The sequence below is a fragment of the Camelus ferus genome, chromosome 22 (assembly GCF_009834535.1).
Source record: "Camelus ferus isolate YT-003-E chromosome 22, BCGSAC_Cfer_1.0, whole genome shotgun sequence".
In the NCBI taxonomy this organism is placed as follows: Eukaryota; Metazoa; Chordata; class Mammalia; order Artiodactyla; family Camelidae; genus Camelus; species Camelus ferus.
Genome location: NC_045717.1, coordinates 2619671 through 2634635, shown reverse-complemented (window position 1 = coordinate 2634635; position 14965 = coordinate 2619671). Strand labels below are relative to the sequence as shown.

The window sequence follows — 14965 nt, the reverse complement described above, 5'->3', positions numbered from 1 at the left end:
GGCTCCAACCACAGTCTCCCCTCTTCCTGGGGCCAGTGCCCTCAAGAGGGTCAGTCTCCAGCCTGGGCTGGGCCAGCCCCACTGTCTGCCCATCTACGGTGATGAGGGTGACTGGGATGTCTGCCAGAGACCCTCCTCTTTGCAGGGGACAGCAGCCTCGACCAAATCAAGGTGCCTGGGGCCTTCACTTTCATTTAAATGAAAACGGGCAGCGAGACAGACCACGGCGGGGAGTGGGGAGGCTGGGCACCTCTTTCTGTGATAAGCATAGGGACCCAGAAGAAACACTAGGTATGCCTTATAATGATATAAAACAAACCACGCGGGGTGGAAGGAGGGTGCTCAGTTCTCACCCGGGGGCCGAAGTCTCCTGGTGCACCCTAGGGACAAAAAACAGGGAAACCCATTACGGCCATTTGTATTACTTCCTCACATGTATGGAACATGAAGCTCAGTGCTTCACGTTCACGGCCTCACTGCATTCCAATAAAAACAGCACACAGGCTCTATATCATCTCCATTTCCAATGAGGAAACTGAGGCACAGAGAAGCTAAGTAAGTTGCCCAAGGCCACAGAGCTAGCAGGTCCAGGGCTGGGAGCCGGGTGGTCTGTTATCTGTTGCCAGCCCCCAGACACAGCGGAGCAGAAGAGTGAGGGATGGTAACTGATGCACAGTTTTAAGTCACCAAGTTTTGGGGCAGTATGTTATATAGCAATAGATGCCAAGTTTCTCTCTGGTTTCAACGCCCCTGCCTTAATCATTTCTATGACTTGGTGGCATTAGCCAGACGGGCGGGAAGGTGACCACTGCCGGCCAGCAGCACGAGTGTCTCATCATCTACGAAGTACCCTCAGACCACGACCTCGTGCAGTTTTTCCCATGTGACTCTGCTTCTGCCTTACAGAAGGAGACACTGAGGCCCACAGAGCTGGGCAACTTTCTGAAGGCCACACAGTTGATGGGGGAGCCGGAATGTAAACCCGAGGCTCTGAACACCGGATCCTGTGTTGTGCTCAGCCCTGATGGTGGAGTGGAACCCTGGCCGTACTGACCTACAAGTGCCTGACCTCTGACCTATGAGGGCCACATCGCAGTCGGGGTTGGGGGTGGCCCAGCCCAGCCATGCCCTGCCATGCCTCAGAAGTGCCCGTGGGTCCTGCCACACCCAGGGCTGCAAAGACCGCAGGGCCAGCTCTCTCAGTCTTTCCTTGGAGAGGTTCCTCATAAAGAAAGGTATCAGTGGTCCCTGTTCAACCCCTGGGCTTTCCTGGCACCCTCCCTGTTTCAGGATTGATTCTTTTGGAAACCCGTCATTCTGGGTAGACTGTGCTTTGAGTTTTGTTACACTCCGGTGCCAGGAGAACTCAGATCCAACCCTCCAAGTACTTTAAATTGTCAAATGTAAGCTTTGTAACCACTTTAGGAGGGAGGCACGACTAGCCCCACTTTACAGATGGGGAAACTGAGGCTCCAGGAGGGGATGTGAGTTGCCCAAGGCCACATTCTGGAACCGGGGTTTGGAGGCAGGTTTCTGGCCTCCTTGATCAGCTTACTGTGTCTGGATAGCCGCCAGCATCGCTTACCTTTTCCCCTTTGGGGCCTGGAAGTCCCTGGAGAAGGAAGGTAGAGACAGAAGAGGAGTGAGTGAGGAGGACGAGGCTGGCCCCCCTTCTCGCTTCCCCGAGGCTGTGAGGGCAGAAGGGCCTGTGAGGCTGAGTAGAGCCGTGGGCGGCCGACTGAAAAAACACACGTGCCTGTTAGCCCTTAGGAGGGGTGCTCTGCTGACCCCAAGAAAGCTCTGCACCTCCATCCTCACCACGAGGGAGACGGGGCCAGGGCAGTCACTGGCATCCTCTCTGGACAGGGGCACATGTGCTAGTCATTCCCCCAAGAGAACAGAGCCCTCTCTGCTCAGCACCCGCGATGCCCAGGTGCCAGTGGGGAGGTCACCCCCCTCGGAGCCTGACGGGGTGTGAATGCGGGGCTGGCTCCCTGCAGGCCACGGTGGCTGCCATCTCTCTCTGGCTGCAGGGAAATGTGTCTCTTTCAGTCTTGCCAAGTTACCAGGATTTCTAGGGAAGAGGATCAGGCCAAAAGGCACCGACTGTGGAGCTCAGAGATCCCAGGGTGGGGCCAGGCTGGGGTGGGACAGCTTGGCGTTCACACTCTTGGTCAGGGACTGACCTGATCACTGGCCTCCATCCCAAACCATCCATGTGTCCCTTCAGCTAGTAATGGAGTCGCTCACCCATTCATTCAACAACTCATCCATTTAGGGAGTTGGTAATTTTCTTCCATCTTTACTAATGCACACGTCATTCAGCTCTTCAGTCACTTGTTCCATTCACTCATTTCTTCACTCATTTGTCTGCTCAACCTTCATGCATTTGATCATCCACTAACTCATCTACTTTTCCATGCATCCTACTGTCTGTACAGTTACTGATTCATTAACTCACTTGACTGTCCATCCATCCATCCATCCATCCATCCATCCATCTCCAATCGTTAATTTTATTATGCTGTCTCTCTGTGCGTCTCATTCATTCTGCTGAGGATGGCCGTGGACCACACGCTCCTGGCCCAGGTGCTGAGAACTCTTCAGCCTGACGCCCACCATCTAACTCCTGAGACTGAATGGAGGGACGCGTCATGCCTGGGGCCTGCTAGGAGGGGCTCGTACGTTTTGAGGGCTGACTGGGCACCAGGGACAGTGCTGTCCACAGTTCTCTGCATCCCGGCCTCCCTGTGGGGAGAGTTAATATGCCTCAGGCTCAGGAGCTGAAGAGGCCTCCCCAAGGTCGCACAACCAGCAGGTGGTGGAGCTGGATTTGAACTCAAGTCTGATGGTCAAATAGCTTCTCTCTGTGCTCAACCAGGTTCTCAGTGGCTCATCTCTCTGGCGTCCACGGTCATTTCCAACCCTAGGGGCAGGACCCCACCCCAGGACCACCAAACCTGCCCTGCTATCACTTACGGGTTTGCCATCCAGACCCAGTGGCCCCTGGAAAATGAGAGAGAAAGAGCAGAGGTTACACAAGGGGAAGGCATTCCTTCTGTGTTTTATGACCCAGAGGCACTACTGAGTGACAAGAGACCAAAGCCTGCCCTGAGCCCGTGGTCTGGGCGCATCTCACATGGATGCAGGGCGGGGGGCATCTCTGTGCTGTTTGTTGCCCAGAACCCCCTCTCTGATAACACAGCCTATTTCTTCTCTAAAGCCACCCTCATCCACCCCGCAGGGCTTGGGCGCCTGACCACACTCCCTCGGCCACGGTGAGCCGGCCAGGGGTGAGTGCTGTGCCGGGGGCTGTGAAGGGTGCAGCTTCAGAAGAAAGAGGGCCCCTTTCTCCTGACGGGGCTAAGCCTGGAGCTCCTAGGGGCACCGCATGGCTTGAGAAAGAGCCAGCAGAGAGGAAGGCAGGGCTGAGAGGCAGAGAGGAAGGCAGGCGAAGGGCTTGAAGCTGAAACTACCCCTGCACACTTCTGGTTTGTCAGCAAATACATTTTTTTCCTTAAGCCAGTTTGAGTTGAGTTTCTGTCACTTGTAACTTGTTAGGGGCTGAATGTGTCCCCTCAGATTCATGTGTTGAAAGCTAACCCCCGATGTGATGATGTGTGGAGGTGGGGCTTCTGGGAGGTGATGAGGTCATGAGGGTGGGGCCCTTGTGAATGAGATTAGTGCCCTCATAAAACAGACCTCAGAGGGCTCTCTAGCTTGCTCTCTGTGTGAGGACACAGTGAGAAGTCAGCCGTCTGCAACCCTGGAAGAGGGTTCTCACCAGGACTCAACCACACTCTCCTCAATCTCAGACCTCCAGCCTCCAGACGGTGGAGAGAGATTTCTGTGGTTAATAAGCCACAACAATACTTTCTTAGAGTGGCCTGAACTGACTAAGACATAACTGGAACAATCCTGAAAGCTCCTTTGGCTTCCAGCATCGCTGTGGCCTTTGCAGGCAAAAGCCAAGGCTGACAGAAGCCAAATAACACAAGCGTGGGTCCAGAGAGCTGGGGCCTCTGTGGTGTCTATTGATGGCCAGTTACCACTGCACAGCAGCCCCTACTGGGCCCCTCTACCTGTCCACCCATCTAACAAAGCCTTGCTGAGCTCCACCTCCTTCTGGGGTCTGGAGGAATCCAACAGGGGGGCCATGGAATGGGTCCATCTGGTCTATGCCAACCCTTGTCCTGCCCCCCACCACTGCCCCCTCATCCCCACATGCACTTCACTCTTGACCTCAGCAAATGTCCTCGGCAGGTCTACTTTCCTGAGCTTTTGCACACACTGCCTGCCTGCCTGGCACACCCTCCTTGCATTTGGACGCCATCTTCAGCTCCATTACCTCCTCTTCCACAAACCCTTCCAGGCTCCTCCATTTCCCAGAGGCAGGCTGTCTGTCCCCGCGCCCAGCACATTTCCTAACTGTCACGTGTGACACAGTGTATTGTTCACGTGTGGTCTACATGAATCTTCCAGGAGACCTAGGGAAGGGTCTGATTCCTGCGCCTCCAGGGCCCGAAGGAGACCTGGCACAGAGCGTGTGCCAGGAAATGAGTGCTGGGTCAGGCCAAGGGAAGGCAGCCAGGAAGATGAACCGTGCACACATACATATCATACGACATGGAAAGTGAAGAGAGGGGACAGACAAGGGTATCTGCAGGACGAGGGCCTGTCCAGCTTTGGGAGGGGCTGGAAAAGATGAGGGAGCACTACCCTGAGGAAGTAACATCTGCGGATGTGTCATGGGGAGGGCACGATGGGCAGAGAGAACAGCCCAGCAAAGGCAGGGAGGAGGGAGTGTGCAGGGGGCCTGCCGGCAGAGGGGCAGTTTGGCCTCAGCATCAACCCCCAACCCTGGTCTCACAACCGTGCACAGTTTGTCCCTGCGGTTCCACTGCTATGGCTGCACCCCTGGCCCAGCGTCAGGGTCCTCTGTGGCCAGGGGCCAGCGGTAGTTAGATGACCCATGTGTCTGGTCTCCTCAAGCTCTGAGACTTCTTTCCCATTTTCACGCCTTTGCATGGGCTGTTCCCTCTGCTTGGAATGTCATTCCCTGCCTCCTCCAACCAGTGAGAGTGACTCATTCTCGGAGACACACTCCGGCTCCAAGAAGCTTTTCTTGGCCCCTGGTTGAGGCGGTCTCTTCTTCCACAGTCCTGGACACAACCTAGGAACTGGCGAGCCTGCCCTCTGGGTCCAGCAGCAAATGGCCAATTTTCCTGGCTGGATCTCCAGGCTGTCTGGCAGACAGCCATCTGCCGATTCCCCAGATGCCATGAGGGCGGCCGCTCCTTGGTGCCCTCGCAAACGGCCTCACTCCAGGCAGGAAACCACAGAAATTCTGAAAATTGGTCCCTTAAGTGCTTCTGGCCACCCACTTCACAGTTGGCCGAGGGTCTGGAGGTCAGGGTGATGGCCTGGGGGCAGCTGGGGATCCCAGGAGAGGTGGGGGCAGGGCCATTTCAAGGTCTTGGGGGTCCAGGCCCTGGGGGGGTCACGGTCACAGGTGCATTCTGTCCCTGTCATCTGCGACTCACCAGGAGCTGCCCGAGCTCCACCCCTCATGCTCAGGCCCTGCTAAGCCTCCTCAGGGCCACGCCCCTCTGGGCATCTCTACCTTGGACCCCTCACCTGGGCCCAGCCCTCTCAGCTGCCACAACACACAGAACCCAGTCCCATCCTGGGGGCTGTTGGTGGCCCCCTCTACTGAATCACAACAGAAGCCCTGCATAAGGCAGGTGTTATCATCCCCGTCTTATAGGGGAGGAAACTGAGGCCCAGTGAGGGAAGACCTTGCCCCACATGCAGCCAGAAGAGGAGGAGGCTGGAGCCCGGACGGCAGACGGCAGGCACTTCAGTTCTGTGTCCTCTCTGCACTCAGGCCCCTGCAGCGGTCTCACCTGGCCCTTGGCCACTCTCTCCCCTCTAGTCCCCCTTCACATGCCTCAGAGTTCAAACCTTCCCTGCTCCATGCCATTGCCCACTGGATCGCGCCTGCCCACGGCACTCCCCCGTTACCTTGTCCAGCGTGGCTGCCACCACAGACTCTGTGACCAGGCCCTGCATGTGTCTGTATTTCCTGCTGACCTGAGCCCAAACACAGTGCAAACTCTGCCCCTCTCTAATCTGCATGGATTAAAAAAGCCGTGATGGGGGGAAGGGTATAGCTCAGTGGTAGAGCGCGTGCTTAGCATGCTCTGGGTCCTGGCTTCAATCCCCAGTATCTCCATTAAAAAAAAAAAAAGTTAAGGAAAAAAAGCCATAATGCAGATGGAAATGAAAAAGAGACAACGATGCAGCTTAGAAATGTATAAAACTCTTTCCTTTCCAAGAAATAACAAGTGTTGGCGAGGATGTGGAGAAAAGGGATCCTTTGTGTGCTGTTGATGGGAATGTAAATTGTGCAGCCACTATGGAAAATAGTACAGAAGTTCCTCAAATAATTAAAAACAGAACTACCATATGATCCAGCAATCCCATTTCTGGGTGTATATCCAAAGAAAATGAAAACAATAATTCAAAAAGATACCAGCAAACCCGTGTTCATTGCAGCATTGTTTATAATAACCAAGACATAGAAACAAGCTAAGTGTCCACCAATGGATAAAGAAGATATATACACATAGACACCCATATACACACAATGGAATATTATTCAGCTATAAAAAAGAATGAAATCTTGCCACTTGCAACAACATGCATGGACATCGAGGTGCATTATGTTAGGTAAAAAAGTCAGACAGAGAAAGACAAATACCGTATGGTCTCACTTACATGTGGAATCTAAAACAAAACAAAGCAAAAAGAAAAAAACCCACCAAGCTCTCATAGATACAGAGAACAGATTAGAGGTTGCCAGAGGTGGCGGGGGGCGGGGGTGACTGGGGGTGAAATGGATGAAAGGGTCAACAGGTACAACCTTCTAGTTATAAGATGAACGAGTCCTGGGGATGTATGTGCAGCCTGGTGACTAAAGGCAACAGTACTGTATTGCATATTTGAAAGTTGCTAAGAGAGTAGATCTTAAAAGTCCTCATCACAAGAGAAAAAAAAAAAAAAAGAGACAAAGGTGCAGCTTAGAACCAAATAAAGCTCTCTTTTCTTCGTACACCAGGAGGGAGGGCACAGTGGCCTCATGGCCAAGTCACTGGCGGCAGCTGGGGATGGGAGCTGGTCTCAGGACCTGGACCGCGTGATGAGCTCAAGGCGCCCCTGACAAAGGCCAGGACACAGTTGCAGACGTGGGAGTAACCTTGCCCAATAAATGCAGTTTAGGGGAGCAAAATAAAATGTCTGGACTCAGTCCTCCATATCCGCCATGGCATCTGCCCTCACCACAGCCCTGGGAGGCAGGGGCCATGACCCCTCCTACAGAGGCAGCTGAGTCAGCGGGATTGTCCCAGGCTGAACCAGGACCCCCTCTCCATGCACTGCTCTTCTCCTGCAGCACAGGGTAGCAGGAGTGGCAGATGGCCGTCCAGGGAACCTGGGAAGAAGGCTCACAGGCTTTGCCTTCCTTCCAGGAGTCCTTGTACATCTGTCTCCCTCACTGAGCAGACCCTCCCCAGGGAAGGGTTCTCTGGACCCTCTTTCACTTTGAACCTCTAACAGAGAGAGTGCTGGTTCAGACAGACACACTTGCTGTGTGACCCTGAGAGATCCAGTCAACCTCTCTGAGCCTCAGCCTCCTTATCACCAGTTCTCCCTAGCAGGGCTGTTCGTGCCTGGGCTTCACTCCTGTTTTCCCCTAAACTCTGCCATACCCTTGGGTCCCTGCCAGCCCTTGGGATTCAGAAAGAGCTGCTCCAGTGGTCTCACTTGCATACCTGGTGCCTCCTGAGACCCTGTGCACTGTCAACCCTCACACTGTTTCCTGGACCCAAGCTGGGTTTTCCCATCTCACTTCCACTGTACAGTGTCCTGCCTCTACCTGGAGAATGCCTACTCATTCTTCAAGACCCAGTTCAAATGGCCTCTCTTTTGGGAGCCCCCCCCCCCCCAGGGAGCAGCAGCATCCGTCCAGACAGCCTGCTGCACATCTGGGTCTCCATCCTTCGGGAGAACAGTCCTATAGTTGACCTCTAGGAGGCACGTGGAGGGGTTAGACGAGGCAGCCTCTGGATTCAGACACACCTAGGATCAAATCCTGGCTTACCCAAGTACCAGCTGGTGACCCTGGGCCTTGTCATCTGTAACAGGGAGATGGGCCTCCTTGCCTTGTTATGTTCACTCAGTGAAACATACAAACTTCAGGAGACAAAGTAAGCGCCACCCACATGCCCCCAGTTCTTCCACCAGAAGTGGGTGGGGGAGTGCTGACACCAGCATTTTCAGATAGCAGTCCACACCACAGAAGCACATGCAGATCCCTGCCTTTCTTATTTTCAAAGCCCTGTATGGGCTGAACAATACACATCTGCGGGTCCATCTGCCCATGGGTTGTGGGAGAATCTCGTCCCTGTGACGCACATCATAGTCAGCCCTCCTCACTCTGGGTTCCACGAAGGTCCCACCATGCACGTGAGATTCTGAGCATCATTTCCACAACCCTCCCGGGACCAACACCTGTAGTCTCTCCCAGACACTGCCCTGGAGAACTTTCTAGAATGCAAATCTGACCACACTGCTCTCCAGCTTGAGCCCCTCTGAGGAGCCTCACTCCTGAAGGATGACGTCCAGACCCCCTGGCCTGGTGCCCCAGGCGGGTCACTGTCCTGATTCAGTCCCTCCCAGGGCTGGGCTGCTCTGGTCCGTCACTGAGTCCCCAGGCCCAGTTCTAGTTGACGCGAGCACGCAGAGCAGTAGGTGCCGCTGTAGAAGGGAGCCCGGGATGTTCCCTTGGCTTTGAGCCCAGAGGGAGAACCTCAGTGCCACCAGCTCTCTCTAAATGCGCTCTGACGGCCAGACCTCAGATGCTCCCTCCTGAGCATGATCGTGGGCCCCCTGCCTCCTGGGAGGGGTGCTCCCCTCTGCCAACTCTGAGATTGTCCCTGGTGGGTCATCGACGGTGCAGCCTTGGTCCCCAAGGCCTCTTTCTGGTCTGTGAGAAGCCCCAGAAGCGGCAGGAAACCCACTTCGCACCTAGGGCCCTACCTGACTTTGGGATCACAGAGCTCTCGGCTCCCAGGACTTGGAGTTTTGAAGAAGTGACTAAAGCTTGTAGTTTCTGAATAAAGGCAGAGGGCACGTTAAGAGCAGCGATCTGGGAGACGCCGACTGCGGGGCTGAAGGAGAGTCATCTCCGATTCCCCAGGAACCCAAGATTGGAGCTGTGCATGGTTGGATGTGATGCCAATAACGTTCCCCTGGCAAACACAGAGCCCCAAGGTGTAAGTATTTAGAGAGCAGAGGGTGCTGACCTGGCCTCGGGGAAGGAGCCAGCCCACAGCCATGGCCTTGGGATATGGAGGTGGCTCTGGGCTCATCTCTGATGACACCGAGGTAAGAAGGCTGTGCCCAGGCCCCTGAGTTCTCTGTCTGAGGCAACAGCTGACCCTTGGAGAGGCTGCTGGTTTACCCGTGGTCACTGGGAGTCACTGAGGAGGGGACTCGCAGAGGGGGTGGGGCAGGGGAAAGAAACAGCCTGGCATTGGAGTCACATGGACATGCCCAGCTTGGGGGCACGGTTTTGATCCGTCTTATCCTGCGGGAGGCTGGGCTCTGGTCTGTGAACCCTAGAGGGAGGGTCCTGCCCGCAGTTACTCTATGTAATGCCTTTCCAAACCATTGTCCATGGAACACTGTCCTACAGTGTGTTAACAGGCTCGCCTGGGGAAGGGAGTTCCACAGCCAAGTAAGTTTCAGAAGGGCTGGCTTACACCCTGTGCAAGACTTGCCTGAGCCATCATTTTGCCTGTGGCTCTCCAGGAGGGCAAGGCTCCCAGCCGCACTGGGCCCCTTGTCTCAGGGCCTGGCTGAGTCTTAGCAAAACAGCTACTCTGGCTGAGTGACCATCTATGAAGCAGGCATTTCCATGGGTGGAGGGAGGCCCAAGCCTGGCTCTGGGTGCTCAGAGAGGAGGAGAAACAGCCTGGGGAAGGGCCAGGGGCTGGTCAGAGAGAGCCAAGGACAAACCTGGATTGAGGGGAGCAGTCAGGCTTGGACCAAGGCAGGACAGTGTCCAGGCTGAGTGTCCCAGCTGATAACAAGCTGGTTTGGAGCAGGATGGAGCCGTTTTGGGGAGCCGGGCCATCTGGAAGAGCAGAGCCCCAGACTGGGTGGAGGCATGGCCTTGGTGGCAGAGGGTCTTGTCCCATCAAGGCAGCCCTCCGTTTCCCCGAGCATCAGCTGCTCCAGCTGCTTGTCTCCCTGCACCTCCCACCAGAAGAGTGGAAGGAAGGACACCAGGCAGCCCACGAGGCAGCTTCATGGAGTGAAGGCAGGCCTTGGGCCTTGCCTGGGCTCCAGTCCCCTCTCTGAGCCACAGCTTCCACACACCGGGTATCCTGAGGGTCAGACGCCCCAGCACTGTGCCCAGAGGCGCTCGGTTCCTGCAGGCTCCCTCCCCTGCCTGATCAAAGCCATGGAATTCACCAGAGGTTTTCAACGCCTTCTGCCCTCCTTGAAGCCCCACAGCTGTTTACAAGCCTGAGTTCTGCTTTGAATCACTCCTTCCCAGTGCAGATCGGCGGAGCTCCAGGGCGTGTGGGAGCAAACAAAGCCCTGCACAGCGTGAAGGGCAGGCCAGGTGGAGGGAGAGCCCCCCTCACCCGCCGCCCGCCCCCTGCCGTGCTGACCCAGCCCTTGGCCTCACGCAGGGTCCCGAGCAGCCCAGAGACTCGGCTGCCTCACCTGTAAAACAGCGATCAGGCCATTCTATCAAATGACGAGTTCAACATGGGTCCCTGCTCGGTCCCCTCTGTCTCCTCCCCCAGGCCAACCCCAGACGTGCGACCCTGCTGGCCAGCGCACAGCACACGCCAGAGGCGAGCCGCGCTGAGAGGGACTTCAGAGCAGCAGGCGGTGGGACTCCCCGCTGGACCACCGCCGGCATCTCTTACCTTTGTGGGTTTGCTCCCTCCTTCCCTCCCCACCGTTGAGTATTTCCTAAGCAGCATTTCGACGAGAGTCATCTTTTGAGAAATATTAACCAGAATGGCAAAGCAGGGGAGGTTTCTCGGGGAAGTAAATTGGGGCCCGTGGAGTATGGTGACGTCATCCCTGGAGCTTTTCAATGTCCACCAGGGAAGAAGCCTCCAAGGGACCGTCCCCTCTGTCCCCTCCGCGCGGGGCTGGCTCTGCCCCTCCCTGTTAGCTGTGGCTCAAGCCTCCCACAATTGGCGAGAATATCCGTTGAACTGAACGAAATCAATACACTGGCCGTGTTTGGGTGATGACAGGAGTCAACGCTCAGACCGGCCGGAGCTGGGTGACTGTCTTGCTTTCTGGAAGTAATTAATGCTGATGGCCCCCGTTGGGGAATGGAGGCCTCAAAATGCACGAGGCCGGGACCCCGTGGATGAGGGGGCTTACCAGGATTATCAGTCCAGGGCCCAGTAATTATGGCCCAGATGTTGACAATTCATCAAATTACAAGGCTCTGGGGGGCCGGGGTCCCAGCCTGGGTCGTGTACATTCCTGCGTGAAGGCTCTCTCATTACGCTGCCCCATGGGCAAGGGGGTGGGTGGGCAGCCCCCCAGGGCAGGTCAGCACCATGTGGTTCTGGTTTCTCAGGCCAGGCCGTTTGCACACATGTGGGCCACAGCGAGACTGCTCCGGCTGAGCAATTTCCCAGACTCGAATTCCCCCCGAGGGTAAGGGAAGAAAGGACCCCCACTTCTTATGTCCAGCCTGGCTGCAGCAGGGGCCTTGGTGGTGGCACATGACTCCTCCTGGGGAGCCCCTCCTCTGGATCTGGGGCTCCCTGTAGAGTGGGCCCTGCGGTCACAGCCAGCTGTGGGGGGGTTCTGTGCAGGCGGGGAGGCCTGCCCTGCCCTGCCCTGCCCTGCCCTGACTCCTCGGCCCGCCCCCGCTGCCCCCTCCCACTCCACGTCTGTACAGCAAAGGGCTGGGCCAGGGCGGGGCTGGCCGGGAGCCAGGCTTGGTTTGGTTTGGTCCACGCAGTTTAAAAACAAAACAAAACAAAACTGAAAAACCAAAACTAACCGAATGAGTTTGCGTCATTTAAAAACTGTGATGTTTCACATAAACATCTGGAGTACGGACTTTCTGTGAAAAACTGCAGATCTCACACTTTGGGGCCACGGCTCCTTTAGCACCGCCCCCAGCCACAGGCTCCACCCCACCCTGTGGCCTCACACCTGGCCCCGCTGCCCCATTGAGGCCACCTGCCAGCTCTGGAGGGGGCATCTAGGTTTGTAACCCTTGGCCAAGAAAATATCTGGATCTCTTTGAGCTCTGCAACTCTGTGAGGCCAGCTGGCTTCTATTCTGCGGGGAGGGCATGCTCGGTGACTCCCCTGCGTGCGCTGGAAGCAATCGCCTGTGTGTCCTTATACATCATGGCTAGAAGAGGTGGTGCCATGCCTTTGAACCGATCCCCAAATACCTGCTTCAGTTACACACTGGCCTGTTACATGATGACCTTGTCAGGTATCAGGAGAAATTGTTCCTGGGTGGGTGGGGTGAAGGGGAGTAACCGGCCTGACTCCCACTGGGTGTGGGAGGATGGAAGGTGGATCCGTGAGTCGGACTTGTCTGCCTGAGAGCTGCCTCTGGCCCGGCGTCTCCAGCTCAGCCAGGTGGGGCTGGTCTGATGGAAGGCGAAAGAAAGAGCAGACAGGCTGGGGCACCCATCTTGGTGGCGGCCTCCGCTGGGGTGAAAATCTAGCAGGATGGACCAGAGGGGTGACCATCCCAGTGTGGCTGGAACCACGCGCCTTGCAGCAGACATGGAGGCACTCTGCAGGGACCCCTGATGCCCTGGGCTGTACACCTGATCTGCCCTCTGGCCTTCAGCCTCAGTCTGCAGGGCCGCTTCCCTGCTTCCTCCCAGCCTCACTCACGTTTGAATCTCTAGCCTCTCTGAAACCCTGGGCTTTGGTGTGGGCCCTCTTTGGTTTCCTTGGATGACACAATTGTCACCCACTCGTAATGGATTGGTTGGAATCTTTAAGAATCCAAAGACTTTGTATAGAATTTGTGTTTCCAGTTTTTCTTGACATGTTGGAAGATGTGCTAATGGTCCACCTGCCTGGGCGGAGCTGCGGCGCCACCTTTAGATGGGGCACGTGCCCCCCTAGTTCAGCCCAAGCTCAACTGTTTCCTCCGCTCTCCTGCACCCAGCCAGCCCCCTATTTCCTCACCTGGCTTGTGGGGTATCAGGGAGCTTGTGAGCCTGCAATTCTAGCTCTGAACCATCTCTCCAAACCATGTCCAAGTCCAGTCCCCCACCCACCCCTGCCTAGGAGTTGGCCTCTCTCCTGGACCAGCCTCCACCAGCCTCCCTGCCTCCAGTCTCCACATACCCATCCTTCCTACCCAGCGAGGAGAGCAGGGGTTGCCCTGACTGCCACGGCCCTACCCTGAAGACCTTGGAGCGAGCTGCTTAACTTCTCTGGAGCCTGCTTCCTCCTCTGGAAAGTGAGCATGGTGTGGATGGAATGGCTCCAGCGTGGAGGTTGGCACCTGGGGATTGAATGAGTGTGACTGTAATGCGCTGCGCCAGTTTAGGGGTAAGAATCCAGGAAATGGTGAGGAGCTCAAAGACACACACCTTTACCTTCTCATCTGGACATCACTGACCCTGAGCACGGCCCTGTCAGTCAAGAACCGTTATTACCTCCACTTCACAGATGATGAAATGGAAGCTTGGAGAGGCCAGGCATGGCCAGCTTGGCTTGGGACCCCAGCTTGAATCTTGTGCCTAAACCCCGCACCATTCCCATCTCCCCACCCCCCTCTGGCTTTAGCGGCACCTGTCACAGCCTCACCCCATCCTCAGGGCAGAGCTGCAGTGCCCCTTGGCCTGGTAGACAAGGACCCCTCCTCTGTCTCCACGGGCCTCCTTCCAGACTCACATGTCACCTCTGAGAAGCCTTCCTCAACTCCCCCTCGTCCCGCACTGAGAAAATCCTGTTACTGACCCGCTGCTCTGTCTTCCTGATGCCTCCCTCCCCGCACTGACGGATCCTGAGGCTCCAGTGTCCCCCAGAGGCCTGGCTCTGAGGGATGTCTGTGAATCTTTGACGTGCCCCCTCCCCCGGCCCCTCAAGCCGGGCTGTGCCATCCTGTCCCATTGAGGAGGCCAAAAGAGAGGCCTCGGTGGTGGAAGGACCTGCCCTTGTAGGGAAGATGACCCACTGGGGCCAGTCTCTCCCTAGACGCCCTTCCTGAAAGCCCTGGCTTGCACACCTTCAGTGACAGGGAACTCACTGCTTCCTGGGCAGCCTGATGGGTTTGCCAAGCTTTAGTTCAAGCCTGGCCCTTCCCAGGTAGGAGGCCACTGCAAGCTCCCTCCACCTTGTGGCCCTTGGAGAGGCAGCCACCTCGCTCAATGAAGCTGGGCGCTCAGGGGCCCCCCTCCTATTCCCTCACCAGCCCGGCCTGTCTTGGGTGCACCCTCTCTCTGGACATTCCCCCGGCCGCTCCCCACTTGGTCTTTTCCAACCTTGGCTCACACCTCCCTTCCTTTGGGCGGCGCCCCGACACCGCCGCAGCCTGGGCCTGGGTAACAGACACTCTGCAGCAACCTGTGTTTTCTTGGTGCTGAACTGTGATTCTCTTTCCTGGGTGTATTTCCCACTATCTGTATCCCAAATGCCAAACAAGTGCCACATGCATAGCGAGAACACAGTAAATACTTGAATGAACCAACTGTCAAGTGAACTCTTCTGTGAATCAATGTCCATTTCCTGCTGGCCCCGGTGCCTGGCCTGGGAGCACTAGGGGGCGCCCTTGACCTGCTGAGGGCGCCAGTGGACCCCTGCCCTGGGCCACAGCCTGGGCGCCGGGCACTGGACACTGGCCAGAGAGGGGCCTTCACCCCAAGGCTCTTCCT

At 56.4% G+C, this 14965-nt stretch overlaps 1 protein-coding gene across 1 annotated transcript in view; it reads right to left on the bottom strand.

The window, feature by feature from the left end:
• COL23A1 (collagen type XXIII alpha 1 chain) overlaps positions 1 to 14965 on the bottom strand; it is a 301597-nt gene that overhangs the window by 22908 nt on the left and 263724 nt on the right. The window contains 3 exon segments of the mRNA XM_032464925.1: positions 354 to 380; positions 1586 to 1612; positions 2980 to 3006. Of these exon segments, the coding sequence (XP_032320816.1) occupies positions 354 to 380; positions 1586 to 1612; positions 2980 to 3006 (81 nt within the window).